This window comes from Camelina sativa, chromosome 17 (assembly GCF_030686135.1).
Source record: "Camelina sativa cultivar CO46 ecotype springtype chromosome 17, ASM3068613v1".
Taxonomy (NCBI): Eukaryota; Viridiplantae; Streptophyta; class Magnoliopsida; order Brassicales; family Brassicaceae; genus Camelina; species Camelina sativa.
The window spans coordinates 16,979,074-16,997,354 of NC_141896.1; the positions used below are offsets into that span (position 1 = coordinate 16,979,074).

The 18,281-nt window shown below is 40.1% G+C and overlaps 3 protein-coding genes, 1 long non-coding RNA gene and 1 pseudogene across 7 annotated transcripts; 3 read left to right on the forward strand and 2 right to left on the reverse strand.

The window, feature by feature from the left end:
- Positions 1 to 532: 532 nt before the first annotated feature.
- On the forward strand, positions 533 to 2,636 carry LOC104759431 (F-box/kelch-repeat protein At1g24800-like; annotated as a pseudogene).
- Positions 2,637 to 3,321: 685 nt separating this feature from the next.
- On the reverse strand, positions 3,322 to 7,885 carry LOC147923898 (uncharacterized). The gene is made up of 4 exons (XM_087494372.1): positions 4,620 to 7,885; positions 4,369 to 4,523; positions 4,196 to 4,268; positions 3,322 to 3,705 (listed from the first exon to the last, which is right to left on the reverse strand). Exon 1 carries the CDS (start codon positions 7,775 to 7,777, stop codon positions 6,419 to 6,421), a length of 1,359 nt encoding a protein of 452 aa, XP_087350498.1. The 5' UTR covers positions 7,778 to 7,885; the 3' UTR covers positions 3,322 to 3,705; positions 4,196 to 4,268; positions 4,369 to 4,523; positions 4,620 to 6,418.
- A 960-nt stretch (positions 7,886 to 8,845) lies between these two features.
- LOC147923899 (uncharacterized) lies at positions 8,846 to 9,416 on the reverse strand. The gene is made up of 3 exons (XR_015586296.1): positions 9,281 to 9,416; positions 9,030 to 9,184; positions 8,846 to 8,929 (listed from the first exon to the last, which is right to left on the reverse strand). It is a non-coding gene; the product is annotated as an uncharacterized LOC147923899 (long non-coding RNA).
- Positions 9,417 to 10,196: 780 nt separating this feature from the next.
- LOC104756922 (ceramide synthase 1 LOH3-like) lies at positions 10,197 to 12,017 on the forward strand. 2 transcript variants are annotated; one of them, XR_015586059.1, is made up of 6 exons: positions 10,197 to 10,456; positions 10,565 to 10,785; positions 10,895 to 11,050; positions 11,162 to 11,333; positions 11,442 to 11,647; positions 11,776 to 12,017. XR_015586059.1 is itself a non-coding variant. In XM_010479582.3 (6 exons), exons 1-6 carry the CDS (start codon positions 10,325 to 10,327, stop codon positions 11,808 to 11,810), a joined length of 936 nt encoding a protein of 311 aa, XP_010477884.1. In that variant the 5' UTR covers positions 10,197 to 10,324; the 3' UTR covers positions 11,811 to 12,017. The 2 variants fall into 2 exon arrangements, 1 of the variants encoding a protein (XP_010477884.1); XM_010479582.3 differs by having other exon boundaries at positions 11,148 to 11,333.
- A 1,859-nt stretch (positions 12,018 to 13,876) lies between these two features.
- LOC104756923 (inorganic pyrophosphatase TTM2) lies at positions 13,877 to 18,004 on the forward strand. 3 transcript variants are annotated; one of them, XM_010479583.2, is made up of 12 exons: positions 13,877 to 14,218; positions 14,626 to 14,968; positions 15,068 to 15,182; positions 15,380 to 15,575; positions 15,661 to 15,774; positions 15,891 to 16,064; positions 16,205 to 16,399; positions 16,579 to 16,701; positions 16,781 to 16,908; positions 16,992 to 17,106; positions 17,199 to 17,471; positions 17,562 to 18,004. In XM_010479583.2, the coding sequence occupies exons 2-12, from the start codon at positions 14,632 to 14,634 to the stop codon at positions 17,814 to 17,816; spliced, it is 2,025 nt and encodes a 674-aa protein (XP_010477885.2). In that variant the 5' UTR covers positions 13,877 to 14,218; positions 14,626 to 14,631; the 3' UTR covers positions 17,817 to 18,004. The 3 variants fall into 3 exon arrangements, 1 of the variants encoding a protein (XP_010477885.2); XR_015587245.1 differs by having other exon boundaries at positions 13,945 to 14,218; positions 16,992 to 17,069; XR_015587246.1 differs by lacking the exon at positions 17,562 to 18,004 and having other exon boundaries at positions 13,945 to 14,218; positions 16,781 to 17,069; positions 17,199 to 17,269.
- The last annotated feature ends 277 nt before the right edge of the window (positions 18,005 to 18,281 follow it).

The following is an 18,281-nucleotide window of genomic DNA, read 5'->3' on the forward strand; positions in this document are numbered from 1 at the left end:
CTCACACAGCTGTACCCATTTACACCAACCAACTCAATCTTTTATTTTTCTTCCTTTTAGTTTATTTATTATTTTTACTTACTAATTAGTCTCGGGACATATATAATAATAAGCTCCACGTACGCCTCCACCAAATTATCAATATATGTACCAAGAACTGCATCAAGAAGTCAATGTAAAGAAGCCATCTTATGATTGAGAGAATTCAAAGCGCGTAGGGCTAACCGGTGCTGATACGTGATGGTTCGAATTGGAAAAGAGTTGGGCCCGGTTTACTCTTCCTTTGTGATATCTTTCAGACTTGATAAGCGTTAGAAGTTGAGTTACACAATGTTTTCATTATGGAAGTCATATATATTGAAAGAATTAAAACATCTTATATATATTGAATAAATTAAAAAAGGAAAAGGAAAAGAGTATTCCTTTTTGAATACGGAACCGAATGATATATATATCACACTAAAGACAAAACCCTAATTATCAATACATAGATATCTATTACAGCGTTCACTGAAATTGTAAACTTAGGAGGATGACGAGGATGTGCGATCTTCCACCAGAATTAGTAGGGATGATCTTCACCAAGATTCCCATAACATCAGTGAGAGCAATACGTTCTACTTGCAAGTTGTGGAAAGCATTAACCAATGATTGGATTTTGGGTGAAGGATCGGCTAGGGAGCAGTTTTTGGGGTTTATGACGATGGATTCTAAAGTTTGTTCATTAAGATTTCATCTCTGCCGCAAAAACAACGGCAACGAAGTGGAAGACGAAGACTTGGTTGATCTGTCTGTAAAGCAAGTAGATCTACTTAATCAAGTCGACGTAGATAAAATGTATCACTGCGGCGGCTTATTGTTATGCGTAGACAACTCGAGGTCGAGGCTCATGGTGTGGAACCCTTATTTGGGTCAAACAAGGTGGATCACATACATAAAAAATTTCCACGACCACGAGCGGGACAAGTATGTTCTAGGATACGACATCAACCATAACCACAAAATATTGAGGATTGTGGAAAATTACAAATATTGTGGAACGAAGCATTATTTGAGATACGAAATCTACGACTTTCGCTCTAGTTTATGGAATGGAGGGTTCTAGACGTTACTCCCGACAGGAAAATAATACTGAATCTTGAACGCTGCGTATCTTTGAAGGGAAATTTTTACTTGGTTGCTCATGAGATAATACTCAGATTTATTTGTAAACCAAGCTATAGAATACCTAACTTGTCTAGTCAAATGCCTGATGAAGATCGCGGAGATTTCTTACTTTGTTTTGATTTTACAAAAGAAAAATTTGGACCGCCTCTGCCTCTTCCGTTTAACTCTAACACCAATGACAGTGTGGCCCTCTCGTGTGTTAAAGAAGAGCAGCTCATGGTGCTATATCTGAATTTTTCTGACATATTATTACAAATTTGGATCACGACTACGACCGAGCCCAACACTCTTTCTTGGAGCAAGTTTTCGAGAGTGGAAATGACACCATTTGCACTCGAAGCTCTTCGGTTTGGACTTCCAGGTGCGAGCTTCTTCTTTGACGAGCAAGAGAAAGTCGTTGCGGTTTTCTATATTGACAGGTTTCCACAAACCAAGACCGCTCCGTACAACACAGCTTTAATCATAGGAAAAGATGGATATTTCAAATCTGTGACTTTCGGAGAATCTTCCAAACTCGGGATACCTTGTCGCATATCCGGGGGTTTTTCGAATGTGTACTCATCTTCTTATCTTCTGAGTTTGGTGCAACTCATGCCAACCTCGTAAAAGGAAAGAAAGAGATGATTAGGTTTGTTTCTTTCATTTGTTTTCTATTTATCGGCTAATAAGTAAAAGATTTCGTCTACTTCATGTTTCTTATTTATCCTTTTTAATTGCACGCTTGTTCAAAACCATGTCTCTTGTTGTGTTTCCTGAAACTTAAAATTAAAAAGGGAAAGAAAGAGTAATTCCTTTTTTGAATACGGAACAAGCATTAAGAGAAAATAGGACCTTTTCCCGGTGGAGTAGTAGGCCCTAACTTCTCTAGTAAAGTGAAAAGAAGACCTAATGGAGATATAAGGATAATAGATCGTGAAGATTTCTTAATTTGTTTTGATTTTACAAGTGAGAGGTTTGGACCGCGTCTGCCTCTTCCGTTTCACTCTAAGCTCAATGAAGCTGTGACCCTCTCATCTGTTCAAGAAGAGCAGCTCGCTGTGCTATATCAACAGAAAGATACTTTTACACACATAATACATATTTGGATCACGACTACGATCGAGCCCAACACTCTTTCTTGGAGCAAGTTTCTGAGAGTAGAAATGAGACCATTTCCACGCTCTCATGTTTGGGTTACACGTCCAGCTCGGAGCTTCTTCGTTGACGAGCAAGAGAAAGTCGCTGTGGTTTTCGATCTTGACATGTATCTACAAAACAAGACCGATCGGTACCACACAGCTTGTATCATAGGAGAAGATGGATACTTTAAATCTGTGGGTCTCGGAGAAGCTCCCAAAGTCTGGAAACATTGTCGCATAACGGGGCTTATTCCGACTCCTTATCGTCCCCCGCTTGTTTGCACTTCTTCTTATCTTCCGAATTTGGTGCAGCTCAACCAACCTCGTAAAAGGAAAGAAAGAGATGATTAGGTTTGTTTCTTGCATTTGTTACTATTTACCATCAGAGAAATTTTAAAATGGATGCAAGAACTGTTGTTTACTATTTACTATTAAGTCAAGAATTTCTACTTTTCTTTTCATGTTTCTTATCCCTTATATATTAAAAGAGAAACATTATCACACAAAAAGCTGATGTGTCGCATTTACAGAGCTCTCGACACTATTTACTTTAATTGTCAATAGTTTTTAATAATATTTACATTTATATACCATTGTATTTTTCCAAAAATACAATTAACATCCAAAATTAAATTCTTATATTATCTTTCTAACTTAATTATCTCCTATATATTAATACAGAAGCACTCTCACAAAAAAAACTGATGTGTTGGCCTTACAGAACTCCTATATTTTTTTTTTAATAAATATAGCCCCTTAAATATTTTGAGCCAGTGTTATTTTCTATTATTTTTATAAAATGAAATATTTAATCAACTATTAAATACGAAAATGTATTTAATTATCATTTTCATAGTCTATTAACTTATTAAAAGTAAATTACATTTGTTTATAATTTTATCATTTTTCTCATTGCATTTTTAAACTTAGGATTATTTTAAATTAAATCAATGAGTTTAAAATTAAAATTTTGTTTTATCTATTTAATGGTATAGTGATATAAATATAATGTGAAACATAAAATATGTGAATTTGATTTTTAGAAGACATCAAAACTTTCTACGACACCTTAAAATTTTTTTCCAAGTTCAAATATGAAACAACCCGACCCTTTTTTTTTTTAATAATAACATTAAATACAATACATAATTAAGCAGCCCATACTACTTAACTAGACCAACCTAAATCACAACTCCTCTTCAAACCAATAACAACCAATACACACAGCGGAAACATACCAACCCTACAGAACCATTACAACATCAATACAATACCAATCCTAAGCATTCTATCCAACAACCTAGCATATATCTATCCAAGGTTCCCAACATAAACAATATAGCAAAGACCAACAACACACAAACGAGACCCTAGATCATTCTACTCCTCATCGCCATGATTCCACGTCACATACCTTTACCTGCACACCACAAACAACAATTGAGATGCGTAAGTATTATCACAAATACTTAGTGAGGCAATCCTCCCATCTACTGGGCTATACACACAAGCCACTGAGAAACCAATGCTTAACAAATAACAACCAAACACAAACAAACCAGGAAATCACATAACAAGCAACTTGGTGTCGACCGACACCAGAGAGGTGTCGATCGACACTGGCCAAACATGGTGTCGACCGACACCTAATTGGTGTCGATCGACACTCCCTTCGCAGACGCGAACTGCACAAATCCGAACGACGAACCTCCGTTTCCTATCATCTCCAATCCGTTCCAACCTCACCCAAAACCTTCAGGAACCTATAGGAACAATAACACAACCACCACAAGCAAGAACAACACCACTAACACAACCAATCAAGCAAGAACAACACCACAAAGCACCACCAATCAAGCAAGAACAACAAAGGATTCTCAGGCTTAGATAAGCCATGGTCATGCACTCACCTTATCAACTGATTATAACAACCAACACAACCAGTTGAGACCCTCCTAATGTCTGAAACAGCCCAGAAACGCCCTAAAACAAGCCACACAACCAAAAACGACTTATAGCAAAACTGCTCAGAAACATCAAGAAAGAACAGTCTCAAAGACGAAACCCTAAAAGGAAAACTAACCGTTAACTAACAAATCGCTCCGGTGAAAAGCTACCCCTAGACGTCACGAAGCTTCCCTCAAAATTTCAGCACGATCAGGCACCACACGAGACCACGATCTCAGTTACAATCTCCGATGGTCCCAACTCGCGTCTGAGAAAACGTGTCTCACGAAACTGCCAATAACTCATCGAGTTTAAATCCAAATCTACTTCTGTAAAAAGGCGAATGACGATGAAAGACTTGGGAATAAAACCACCGAATTTCATTACCTTTGAGAACGATTTGATATGCCGAAACTGTTTCCTCCAAAACCCTAACGATTCTGATCTTTCTCCTTTAATCTCCTTCAACCACAATAGGCTCTCTCCTCTCTCTCTAACTCTGAAAACGGCGACCACACACCCTAAAACTCTTCATTTGTCGCTTCTCCACTTATATACTCGGTTTAGATAACTAAACCAAACCAACCAAACCAAAATTGCGAATTAAAACAAACCCGACGAACCCAGACAAAGGGGTGTCGATCGATGCCACAAGGGTGTCGATCGACACTCCTTCCAAAAATCACAGAATCTGGTTCGCGGATGTTACAATTCTCCCCCACCAATAAGGATTCGTCCTCGAATCCCGCAACACCGTCCATCCGTCAAGGACCTCCATGCCACCGTCAACACGGCCCGCACGTCCTCCGACCAGACTAAACACCGTCAGCCAAGGTTTCCCGTGCAACTGTCGCAACAGCCCGCACACCTCCGACTGAACCACGAGGTCTCCCTCTAGTCAATATACTCACATCAAAGACACTATTTGCTCACAACTCAGTGCTTCCCCCGTCCGTGGTCGCAACCAACGAATCATGCCGGCTCGCTATCAGGCCAACCGCCTTAAGCTACGGCATCCAGGAAGTCACTCACACGCACACTCCCCCCGCTCTCAGGTCGCAACCTTCGAGTCATACCGGCTCACTGCCAGGCCACAGCCTACAGCTACGGTATCCAGGGAGTCTCACCTAAATATCGTCAGCCAAGGTTTCCCGTGCACTGTCGCAACAGCCCGCACACCTCCGACTGAACCACGAGGTCTCCCTCTAGTCAATATACTCACATCAAAGACACTATTTGCTCACAACTCAGTGCTTCCCCCGTCCGTGGTCGCAACCAACGAATCATGCCGGCTCGCTATCAGGCCAACCGCCTTAAGCTACGGCATCCAGGAAGTCACTCACACACACACTCCCCCCGCTCTCAGATCGCAACCTTCGAGTCATACCGGCTCACTGCCAGGCCACAGCCTACAGCTACGGTATCCAGGGAGTCTCACACGCCCACTCCCCCCGCTCTCGGGTTGCAACCCTCGAGACATACCGGCTCACTGCCGAGCCACGGCTCACAGCTACGGTATCCAGGGAGTCTCACACGCCCACTCCCCCCGCTCTCGGGTCGCAACCCTCGAGACATACCGGCTCACTGCCGAGCCACGGCTCACAGCTACGGTATCCAGGGAGTCTCAAAATCCCGCTCTAAGGTCGTCACCCTAAAGCGCGCTCACGGATCGTCATCCGAAGCAAACATACCACTCCCACTCTCTGGCCACAAAGTCCATTGAGCTATCGGTATCACATGAGTTGGGCTCACACTATCCTGAGCAAATAAGTCCGATGTCAACGAGTATCTCCCGACTAGATCTACCTCAACACTTTCCATTTCTGGAAACTTCTATTTTTAGAAACTTTCCTCTTTTAGCATTGCGCCCTCACGAAAACTCATATCCCGAACACCACCATGACCACCACCCGGTCACCCTGGAACACCCTACCCCCAAGGTATTTCCATACACTTTTCAAAAAAAATAGAAAAGCTCTAACTCCTATAAAACTTTCCATTTATAGCAACCTTCTATTTATGGAAACCGTACATTTATAGAATTTCCGTGCTATTCCTTTCCAGTGGTTTTTCCACAATTCCCAAATCCAAAAATAACTCCAACCTTTATTAAAACCTCAATGCAATAATCGTTTACAAAACCAAACGAAAATACAAAATGAAAGAATGAAAAACAAAAGCTAAAACTAAGCGCTGGAATGGGCACCCGGTCCTCCCTTCGGCTGTGCCACAACCTCCATCATCTTCCTCCTCTTAGGACAGAAAGGCCTGATATGCCCCTCCTCCCCACAATGATAACACAAACGACGGTACTCCTGCAAGTCACCTTTCTTGGGACAGTTTGCCAACGTGTGATCCGTGCTCCCGCACCCATAGCATCTCTGGCTACCCTGGTTTGCCATTGTCGTCTCTTTCCGCCTCCTCTTACGCCTTTGCTCTGCCGGCCTATCCTTGCTTGGTATGCCCTGCTCCAATGTCTTCTCTGTCTGAGCCGCTGGACTGACAACCACCAACTGTGACCTCAAGTCATCCTCTATCCCAGCTGCAACCTCAACCAGCTCTGCTCTCGTAGCATAGCTCCTCACTCTGCACCGAGTCCTCAGATCATCTCGCAAAGCCAGCAAGAACCTCCGCACCTGAGCCGACTCTGGCTCCCAAGCCCGGCCTGCATACCCCACAAGCCGACTGAACTCTGCATCCAGCTCCCGCACTGTACGGTCCCCCTGAGTCAACCCCAAGAACCGTGCCTCCATACGATCAAGAGCCTCCTGAGGAAAATACTTGGAGTTAAACTCCCTCACAAAATCTCCCCAAGACATACCCCGCTGCACCCTCCGTGCTGTCACCAACCTCCACCACACACGAGCATCTCCTGACAAGTAAAACACTGCCAGATCCACCCTGTACCGGTCGGGACACCTAAGCGAAAGGAAAATATCCTCCATCCGCTCTCTCCACTCATCCGCTACACTCGGATCGGTACCTCCTGAGAAATACCCTGCTCCCACATGCCGCAGCTGCTCCATCATCCGCACATACTGAGCATCCACTGCCTCGGCCCCCGGCTGCACACCTGCCTGCAAACCCGCCGCAGGCTGCACCTCTGGAACCTGCCCACCAACCCCTGGCGGCACTACTGGAACCTGCCCACCAACCACTGGCGGCACCACTGGACCCTGCCCACCAACCACTGGCGGCACCACTGGATCCTGACCACCACCCACTGGCGGCACTACTGCTGGAAGTCGCTGCAAAACTTGAGCTAGCAAGTCCATCAAGACATCCTCCCTGCCTGGAGCACCTCCTGCTGCAACCCCCACACCCGGGGCAACACCTTGACCGACACCGGGCCCATCCGCCCTGCCGTCACCAAAACCAGCCTGGTCTCCAGACACACTAGGATGAACCTGTGACTCCGCCACCTCCTCACTGGCCATGCTCTGGGCTACACTCACACTGGCCTCAGGAACCTGACCTCGTCCCCGACCACGACCACTCCCACGACCACGACCACGACCGCGACCAACAGCATCCTCTCTAGCCATCTGCACTACCCAGAACAGAAGGCTAAGCACCCAATTCAAAAACCGCACAAAGAGTACACATCTTACCGTGGAATCTCATTGAAGGCTCGAAGAGGATGATACTAGGACTCCATACCACAAACAATTGACTAACCACGCATAATCAATTTCATAACACAACAGCATGCATCCAGCTACAGGAAAATAATTCCACCAATTAAATTCCTAAACCACTCTAAATCATTCACTTAACTATCCTAGAACCGTATGGGCTCTGATACCAAAATGAAACAACCCGACCCTTTTTTTTTTAATAATAACATTAAATACAATACGTAATTAAGCAGCCCATACTACTTAACTAGACCAACCTAAATCACAACTCCTCTTCAAACCAATAACAACCAATACACACAGCGGAAACATACCAACCCTACAGAACCATTACAACATCAATACAATACCAATCCTAAGCATTCTATCCAACAACCTAGCATATATCTATCCAAGGTTCCCAACATAAACAATATAGCAAAGACCAACAACACACAAACGAGACCCTAGATCATCCTCCTCCTCATTGCCATGATTCCACGTCACATACCTTTACCTGCACCCCACAAACAACAATTGAGATGCGTAAGTATTATCACAAATACTTAGTGAGGCAATCCTCCCATCTACTGGGCTATACACACAAGCCACTGAGAAACCAATGCTTAACAAATAACAACCAAACACAAACAAACCAGGAAATCACATAACAAGCAACTTGGTGTCGACCGACACCAGAGAGGTGTCGATCGACACTGGCCAAACATGGTGTCGACCGACACCTAACTGGTGTCGATCGACACTCCCTTCGCAAACGCGAACTGCACAAATCCGAACGACGAACCTCCGTTTCCTATCATCTCCAATCCGTTCCAACCTCACCCAAAACCTTCAGGAACCTATAGGAACAATAACACAACCACCACAAGCAAGAACAACACCACTAACACAACCAATCAAGCAAGAACAACACCACAAAGCACCACCAATCAAGCAAGAACAACAAAGGATTCTCAGGCTTAGATAAGCCATGGTCATGCACTCACCTTATCAACTGATTATAACAACCAACACAACCAGTTGAGACCCTCCTAATGTCTGAAACAGCCCAGAAACGCCCTACAACAAGCCACACAACCAAAAACGACTTATAGCAAAACTGCTCAGAAACATCAAGAAAGAACAGTCTCAAAGACGAAACCCTAAAAGGAAAACTAACCGTTAAAGAACAAATCGCTCCGGTGAAAAGCTACCCCTAGACGTCACAAAGCTTCCCTAAAAATTTCAGCACGATCAGGCACCACACGGGACCACGATCTCAGTTACAATCTCCGATGGTCCCAACTCGCGTCTGAGAAAACGTGTCTCACGAAACTGCCAATAACTCATCGAGTTTAAATCCAAATCTACTTCTGTAAAAAGGCGAATGACGATGAAAGACTTGGGAATAAAACCACCAAATTTCATTACCTTTGAGAACGATTTGATATGCCCAAACTGTTTCCTCCCAAACCCTAACGATTCTGATCTTTCTCCTTTAATCTCCTTCAACCACAATAGGCTCTCTCCTCTCTCTCTAACTCTGAAAACGGCGACCACACACCCTAAAACCCTTCATTTGTCGCTTCTCCACTTATATACTCGGTTTAGATAACTAAACCAAACCAACCAAACCAAAATTGCGAATTAAAACAAACCCGACGAACCCAGACAAAGGGGTGTCGATCGATGCCACAAGGGTGTCGATCGACACTCCTTCCAAAAATCACAGAATCTGGTTCGCGGATGTTACAAAATATTTCACGGGTGAAACATACTTTATAGAAAATAAACGCAAATTTGACTAAACGAGAAAACTTTAATTACACATTTTATTTTATACAAATGAATCTTAAATCTCAAATAATAATTTTACTCATAATATTTTATTTAAATCGATTTATTCCGCACATAGTGCGGATTGGTACCTAGTATTCTTTTAATTGCTCACACATGTTGTTTCCTTACTTTCCTTTCCTAGATGGCTTATAAAGAAGGTGGTGTGTACACCAAAATCATTCATTGGCTGTACCCCCTCTCACTCATTTATGGTTTCTTATATACTTTTCTTGTTTGGTTAATTTGACGTTTACATTTAATATCTAGCTTTCAAATGATCCACAATCTTAATTAAAAAATGATTAGCTCGATCGACAAAATATAAATATCAATATATTTATGGTTAGGAAGAACTTAAGCGCGGGTAGGGTAAACCAATGTTGGTTTATTTGATACGTAATGGTTTGATCAGGGTTTGGCCCGGTTTACTCTCTTTTGTGCTGTCTGACTTGGAGAATCACTACGTACTAGCATTCTTTATTTTACAGTATCTAACAAAAGTAAAGTCAAGTAGAGATACTCTCTTTTAATTTTCTACCATGTTTAGAGGGTTGACTCCGATGAACAAGAAATGATAAACAGAATAATAATGCTACCAACGCCAAACATGTAGTTCTTCTGAAGGATCTTGACTAGATGGATCTGAAACTCCTGAACCGGGATTGGGATCAAGAATCTTACCCAGCTTCTTCTGATTTCTGGCTCCTCATCTTCTTTGCTCCCTTCTTCCTTTTTCTTCGCTTAATCCTCGACAGATTCATATTCGAGGTAACCGTCTAGTTTTTGTTTGTCTTCTATCTCTTAGTATCCATTGACTTGGGAAGCAAGTAATCTCTTATGAGAAACCTATCTGAGAGGTTCGCAATTTCATCATAGAGAGTCGCTAGACGGCTGGTTTGTCCTAGAGAAGAATGCGCTGATTCAAGCGAGAGAAGAAATAAGATAGCCAAATTCAAAGAATCGGCCTGGAAATGGCTGTGCTCTCTCTCTGTTGAAGCTTTTGCTCTCCACGTCACTTATAAGGAGCCATGGTTTAAAGACACAAGATGCTTCTGGTTGGGACCAGGAGACCAGATATGGCCTGACCAAAAGATAAAGTAAGAATAACCTTAACTTAAATTAAATGTGCTACTTGAGACGCAAGACACTGTCCACTATGCCGCAAACCTTATTTTCTTATGAGTATTGATACCGGCTTTTTCGCAGGTTGAAAATGAAGGGAATGTATATGTTTGTTGGAGGGTTAAATGTATATGCCTTTTTTGCTTTGTTCTTTTGGGAAACAAGACCATCTGATTTCAAAGTCATGTTAGTTCATCACATTGTAACCTCATCCCTCATCATCTTGTCTTACGTTTTCAGGTACGTACGTACACTCCTATTGTAATTTATCAACGATCTATGAGTCCACCAGACTCTTAACTTTAAATTCCTCCTTTTTATCCTTTTTCTTTACTAGATTTGCTCGTATAGGTTCTGTAATATTGGCACTTCACGAAATCAGCGACGTGTTTCTAGAGATAGGCAAGATGTGCAAATACAGCGGCGCAGAAGCCATAACTAGCGTCTCGTTTGTCTTATTTTTCTTTTCGTGGACCGTTCTGCGACTCATCTATTACCCTTTCTGGATCCTATGGAGCACTAGGTTAACCTAGCTAACCCCTAAACTTACTACATATATATTTCAATGTAAATTGATCTAATTATGTTCTTTATGGTTGATCTCTACGTATAAATGGACCTATATATGCAGCTACGAATCAATAAAAGTGAAAATGGAGTACTGGGACAAGAAGCATTTGATGGAAACTGGACCATCCCTTATGGTCTTCTACTATGTCTTCAACACACTTCTTTATTGCTTACAGATTCTTCACATCTACTGGTGGATCTTGATATGTCGTGTGCTCATCAGCCAAATTCGTGCTAAAGGCAATATCGCTAAAGACATTCGTTCCGGTAAGATCTATATATATGCATACATATATATGTAACCCAACAACTTAATTATGATTATATTCTTTGTAACTACATAACACGGAATATTTTGTCTTAGCTAATCTATTCAATTATTCTTTAATTTGTAGATTCTGAAGGTGAAGAAGATGAACACCAAGATTGATTGTAGACGTCCAATCAAATATTAGCCTTTGCTTAAAAGCTCATTAGATATATTGCTTATCCTTTGGGATTAAGCATAAGCAATTCTGAAGATTGATTGTAAACTCATTAGATTGCTGATCCTTTGCTTAAACACAACCTATTGGGGTCACAATGTTGTTGAGGCCCTATTTTAAGTCTTAAATATGATTCCTAAACAAAGATAAAAGAAGTAATGTGAATCTAGAAAAGATAGAGAATGATACAGGTCCATATAACCCATAAAGAAGGGGAAAAAATAACAATCAAACTCCAAACATCGTTAATCCACTTTTTTGTTTGTTTCATAGACGTTTTAACCCTGATTTTAATACACAAATTTATAACAGTTTGGAACTAATGTAAATACTGTATGTAATAATGGATCCACTAAGAGAGCTCTAAATTAGACATGTGGTGTGACAGAGTTGAGTTGATAGACGTAACAAAACCCATAAAATCTTCAGAACATATTTGTAAACAACGTCCGTGTTATACACAAGCATACTTTTTATACACAACCAAAAAAAAAACAAAAAAGAAAAAACTCTAAAGATTTGTAACATATCAGATTCTATGAGTTAGATCAATTATGCTTTCATTTTTAATGATATAATTTTTTTACGTAGTACTTTTTCTTATGAATCTAAGAATATATATTTATAGATTCATCAAGATAATCTTGAGAAATCCTTTAACAAAAAAAAAGAAGAAGGATAAAGATGAGATTATGAAGCAATATTTTTAGTCTAACTTAATTATGAACGTACCTACACTATAGCTAATTGCTAATTAACAAAAATTAGAAATGTAGACTAACGGCCCCATGAACGGCTCCTCTTCTTTTTCTTGTTTTGATATCATAATTATCATAATCATTAAGCTTTCTTGAATTAGGGAAATGCCGAAAGGCGAAAAGTGGAGTGTCGTATTAAGTATTTTTATGTCTGTTCCTTTTCTAATCATATGATTCACTTTATTTTATTTTTTCCAAGTTTTGTTTTACTTTAACCTACGTTTCACCTTTTTCTAGTACTATTTTCAGAGTCCACAAGAAACAGATTGCACATTTATGAGGGATTAAATGAACAAAACCGATGTTCTCTACACTCATTAATTAAAAATTAGAGCAAGTGGGGGGGGGGGGGGGGGGGGGGGGGGGGGGAGCCGTATGAAAAACAAGTGAACCTAGAGCTACTCGACTCGTGAAAGAAAGATAAAAACTTTTTGGGGTCGTGAATGTGAATGTGAATGTGATCGTGAAGGGAGAGAGAGAGAGAGAGGCGAGCATGTGAGTGTTGTTAAGAGTGTACGAAACTGTAACTAGAGCAAGTCAGAGAGAGAAGCAAATTGCACACAAACAAACATGTGGATCCTCGTCGTCACATTGTCATCAAATTCACTTCTTACTCTTCCTTTTTACTACTTGACTTTTTCCTCCTATTTTTTTTTTTTGGTTCCAATTTAAACTTTTATTTCTTGATTCTCACACATGTATACAGAATAAATGATCTAGCATTAGATTTGATTAGTATTATGATTATCTACAGATATATATATATATATATATATATACAAAATATTATACGAATATGTAAAACAACACACTTGAATTTCACAAAAAAAAAGAGCAATATAATATTTTTAAAAAACAAATAGATATATATATATATTCCTGTAGTGTAATTCAAGTGTGTTTGTTTATCTAATTGACACAATTTGACACTACATTGTTGTACAAATCGTTATCTTCCAAACTCTCGTTCAACGGATTGATTAGTTTCTCGAAGACTAAAATATATATTTTTGTTGATAATAGTGTAACAGTGTATATGTTATCCTAGTTTTTATATTAAACTTTTTAAATTCTAAAACATTGTAACATTTCTACTATTTTTTTTTTGCAAGTGCAATTAAGTGTGAAAAAATATATTATATATATATATATCCGAAAGGGAAAAACAACATGAATTATTTTTATTATCAACAAATATTAGTTATAGTTTAAATTAAGATAAACACTAGAGAAATCTGAATCAATCTTGTGAAAAAAAAAAAAAAAAAAATATAACGGAAAATAATTAAAAAGGGAGAAAGAGAATCAAAAAGTATTAAATTGTCTCTCTCTCTCTCTCTCTCTTTTCTCACATTCATTCTCTTCTCTCTATAATAAATTTTTGGGCTCTGAGAGAGAGAGAGAGAGAGAGATCTTTTTCTCGCAGATTCTTCTCTTTTGATAGCCTCGAAAAATTAGGCTCTGAAAATAATATCATCTGATTTCCCCACCCTGATTCGTCTGTGTTTAATTGAATTTGGGGTTCTGTCTTTAACTCTGCCATAGTGTGTGAGGAGAAGAGAGCCATCCCCCCGATTCGAGATTTTTTTCCCTTTGTGAGTGCCCCCCAACCCCAACACACACACACAAACTCCGAGATATCGGCGTAAATTTTCGATTTTTGTTTTCTGGGTTGTCTTGTGTGATCCCCCGTCACCTGCTTGCTATATGAATGTTTTTGATATCGAACAGTATTTTTGGATTCGTTTCTAGCTTTCGCCTTGTTTTGGTTTATTATACCCATTGTATCCCTGCATCTTTTATGATAAGTTTTGATAATTGTTTCCTCTACTCTCACAAAAACGTTGATTTGAGTGTTGCTTTTATCTAGTCTTGTTGACTCGTTCCATCAAGTGTACATGTGACTGTTCCTTTTTAAAACGTTCCGTACAAATTCAGTCTCATGAATGTGTATGCGTTTTGGCTTTGGTTTCTAAATGCAAGTTTTGTTCTTTTCTTGCAGGCTGAAATGGGTCAAGATAGCAATGGTATCGATAGTCATCAGAAGAGACATGGTCTGTTGAAAGATCAAATCCAGTTGGTTAAGAGAAGAGACTCTGTTCGGTATGAGATTGTTCCGATTCAAGATCGGTTGTCGTTTGAGAAGGGCTTCTTTGCGGTTATCCGTGCTTGTCAGTTGCTTTCTCAGAAGAATGATGGGATTATATTGGTCGGTGTTGCTGGACCTTCTGGTGCTGGAAAGACTGTTTTTACTGAGAAGATTCTCAATTTTCTCCCAAGTGTTGCTGTCATTTCTATGGACAACTATAATGACGCCAGTCGGATCGTTGATGGAAACTTTGACGGTAACAAATTCTTTTATCATCTTGATATTTTTGTTTCAGGAGGAACGAAGTCTTATGTATGTATCTCTATTGAGCTATTGCAATTGTTTTGATAATTAGATCCACGGTTGACGGACTACGACACATTGCTCAAGAATCTTGAAGATTTAAAGGAAGGAAAGCAGGTTGAGGTTCCCATTTATGATTTTAAGTCCAGCTCTCGTGTTGGATTCAGGTAATGGATGACGTGGTTGTACCACTTTCCATTTGTTGATTCCATTTTGTACTTTTATCTAAATAAACAACCCACTTGGTTTCCGTTGTCACAAAAGTTCGATATTACATTTACATCAGCATGGTTAACCTTTGTATTTTGTTTTCGGTTACTCCACTGAAGACAATGTTTTTAATGCCATGCTTTGATTTTTTTAGGACCCTTGATGTTCCTGCTTCTCGGATTGTGATTATTGAAGGGATCTATGCTTTGAGTGAAAAACTGCGACCTTTGTTAGATCTTCGTGTGTCTGTGACTGGTGGAGTTCACTTTGACCTTGTTAAACGGGTTCTCCGTGACATTCAACGTGCAGGCCAACAGCCTGAGGAGATTATCCATCAGATATCTGAAACGGTTTGTCCTCTCCTGTAGCTATTATTGGTGTAGTATATTATGGGCTGCTGGATTGTGTATAGTAACAACTTCACTGTTTATGCAGGTATACCCAATGTACAAAGCTTTCATAGAGCCAGATCTCCAGACTGCTCAGATTAAAATCATCAATAAATTCAACCCCTTCACTGGTTTTCAGAGCCCGACATACATCTTGAAGGTTTGACAAATCACCTCTCTATCCATTTTATAATTATAATCAATGCTTTGCAGTCTTCCACTATTGTCTGCGTTTGGTAAACTGAAGTTCTTTTTTTTTTTTGTTACTTCTTGTAGTCAAGAAAGGATGTATCTGTTGATCAGATCAAGGAAGTCCTTTCTGAAGGACATACAGAGACGAAGGAGGAGACCTATGATATATATCTCCTTCCTCCGGGTGAAGATCAAGAGACGTGTCAATCATATTTGAGGATGCGGAATAAAGATGGAAAGTACAGCCTTATGTTTGAGGTTTGTTCAGAATTTTTTTTTCTATGTTCTCATCAATATGACTTTTCAATATCTGCAAAAGCTGGCATTCCTGTGATTCTGTTAATGGTAGCATGCTTAATATCTGGTGCATAACTGTGGTGCTTGGCTTTGAAATCCAGGAATGGGTTACGGATACCCCTTTTGTCATATCACCAAGGATCACATTTGAAGTCAGTGTTCGCCTACTTGGTGGGCTTATGGCATTGGGATACACAATAGCAACTATACTTAAAAGGAACAGCCATGTATTTGCTACCGATAAGGTGTTTGTGAAAATCGATTGGCTTGAGCAATTGAATCGTCACTACATGCAGGTCTGTCTATCTAAACTTATTCACCACCATTTACTTGAAAATTGATAGCATAATACATGTAAAAGGAATTGTATATAGTTCAATTATTTGGCCGTATGATGACACTCTTGTTTCCAGTTACTATGAAATTTCTTTATCCAAGAATATGACTAGATAGTTTCTAAATTTGCTATAATCAGGTGCAAGGTAAAGATAGACAACTTGTACAGAGTACTGCAGAGCAGCTAGGATTGGAAGGATCGTACATTCCACGCACCTATATTGAACAGATCCAACTGGAAAAACTAATAAACGAAGTAATGGTATGATTTTCTGCTTGGGTTTATGAACTTTGTTTCGTTTACATGTTATTTCGGGTCCTGATTTAAATTCCCATTACAGGCGCTACCAGATGATTTGAAGAACAAGCTTAGCTTAGATGAGGATTTGGTGTCTAGCTCAAGCCCAAAGGAAGCACTCTTGCGAGCGTCTGCAGATAGAGTAGCCATGAGAAATAAGAACCTCAAAAGGTACACTTCTTTTGAGGAGTGTATGAGAAAGCTTTGTTACTTCCAACCCATGTGTCCTTAGTTATGCCATTTATGATACACAGAGGCATGTCACACTCGTATTCAACCCAAAGAGATAAGAATCTGTCCAGGCCGGCTGGTTATTCTTCAAGTGATAGGAGGTACGAAGAGAGAAATCATGACTCGCCAGCGAATGAGGTTCAAATTTGTTCTCTTTCATTCCCTTTTGGCAACTTTGAAGTTCTCCCTTTTAACCTAAAGGTGCACTTCTGGTTTTCAACTATTTCTAGGGGTTTATGACTCAGCTTTCAGAACAAATATCATCTCTCAACGAGAGAATGGATGAGTTCACAAGTCGGATCGAAGAGCTAAATTCAAAGTTGAGCGGCAACAAAAACTCTCCAACTCAGCAGAGCTTGTCAATCCAAACTGAAGTCTGCAATGGCTCAGCTCCTACTTCGCATTTCATTTCTGGTCTGGACAATGGCTGCTTGACATATTCCATAATGCCCCACTCATCATCATCCTCTCAGTTAGCCAAGGATTCACCATTAATGGAAGAGGTAAGTAGCCTCACGCAACTCTCGTTTATAAATTTGGATTTTATTGCATTGCTTTGTAACGCTGAGCTGCCCTGTTTCTGATGCAACCAGATATTCACCATATCACGTGGACAGCGCCAAGTGATGCATCAGTTGGATAATTTGTGCAGTCTGATGAGAGAAAACTCAGCAGAAAGGTCACGCCTAGCAAGAACAGGGAGCAGCAATAGCAATAGCAGAGGCAGATCAAGCAAAAGCTTCTTCTTGTCCAATGTGGAATCTAAGAGGCTCCCCCTCGTGTTAACCTTGGCTTTTTGCAGCATAGGCATTGTAGTGATCAAGAGCTACATTAACAAGCGGCAATAACATCTATAACCACTATGGGATCTTCTCTTTTTTTTTGTTCTTTTCTTTTGGTATTTCTCACTGGAGGCGTTTTGTGAGCTTCCTTGGTTTCTCTACGTGGACACTGAGACCAGTTCTCTTCCTGCTAAACTAGTCGTTTGGAAGACATTCTCAATTTAATTTATTCAATAAATTTAGTTTTTAGCTTAGCAGTCACTTCTTTGGGTTCTCTTACAAGTATCAACAAAAGACCTGGTTGCAATGTTACACAGAGAAGTACCAAATAAAAAGCAAGTTTATAGTCTGGTAGACGCATCCAGTATTATCATTATACTCGTTCAAAGGAAAAGCAAGAGTTGCTAGAATGAGACATATCCTTGGCCTGTCCGCATAAAATGATTATCCAGAATATGTTCAACACCGGTTTAGATATGCTAAGTAATATAATACCAAGATTCAAAACTACCAAAGAAATCCAGTCTTCAA

What these genes read in the sequence shown, in the direction of transcription:
- LOC147923898 (XM_087494372.1), bottom strand. Translation starts at nt 7,777, where the DNA reads ATGGCTAGAGAGGATGCTGTTGGTCGCGGTCGTGGTCGTGGTCGTGGG.
- LOC104756922 (XM_010479582.3), top strand. Translation starts at nt 10,325, where the DNA reads ATGGATCTGAAACTCCTGAACCGGGATTGGGATCAAGAATCTTACCCA. An exon ending in ATCTTGTCTTACGTTTTCAG is followed by an intron (nt 11,051 to 11,147) that starts GTACGTACGTAC and finishes TTTCTTTACTAG; the next exon opens with ATTTGCTCGTATAGGTTCTG. An exon ending in TGGATCCTATGGAGCACTAG is followed by an intron (nt 11,334 to 11,441) that starts GTTAACCTAGCT and finishes CTATATATGCAG; the next exon opens with CTACGAATCAATAAAAGTGA.
- LOC104756923 (XM_010479583.2), top strand. Translation starts at nt 14,632, where the DNA reads ATGGGTCAAGATAGCAATGGTATCGATAGTCATCAGAAGAGACATGGT. An exon ending in AACTAATAAACGAAGTAATG is followed by an intron (nt 16,702 to 16,780) that starts GTATGATTTTCT and finishes TTCCCATTACAG; the next exon opens with GCGCTACCAGATGATTTGAA. An exon ending in ATTCACCATTAATGGAAGAG is followed by an intron (nt 17,472 to 17,561) that starts GTAAGTAGCCTC and finishes TGATGCAACCAG; the next exon opens with ATATTCACCATATCACGTGG.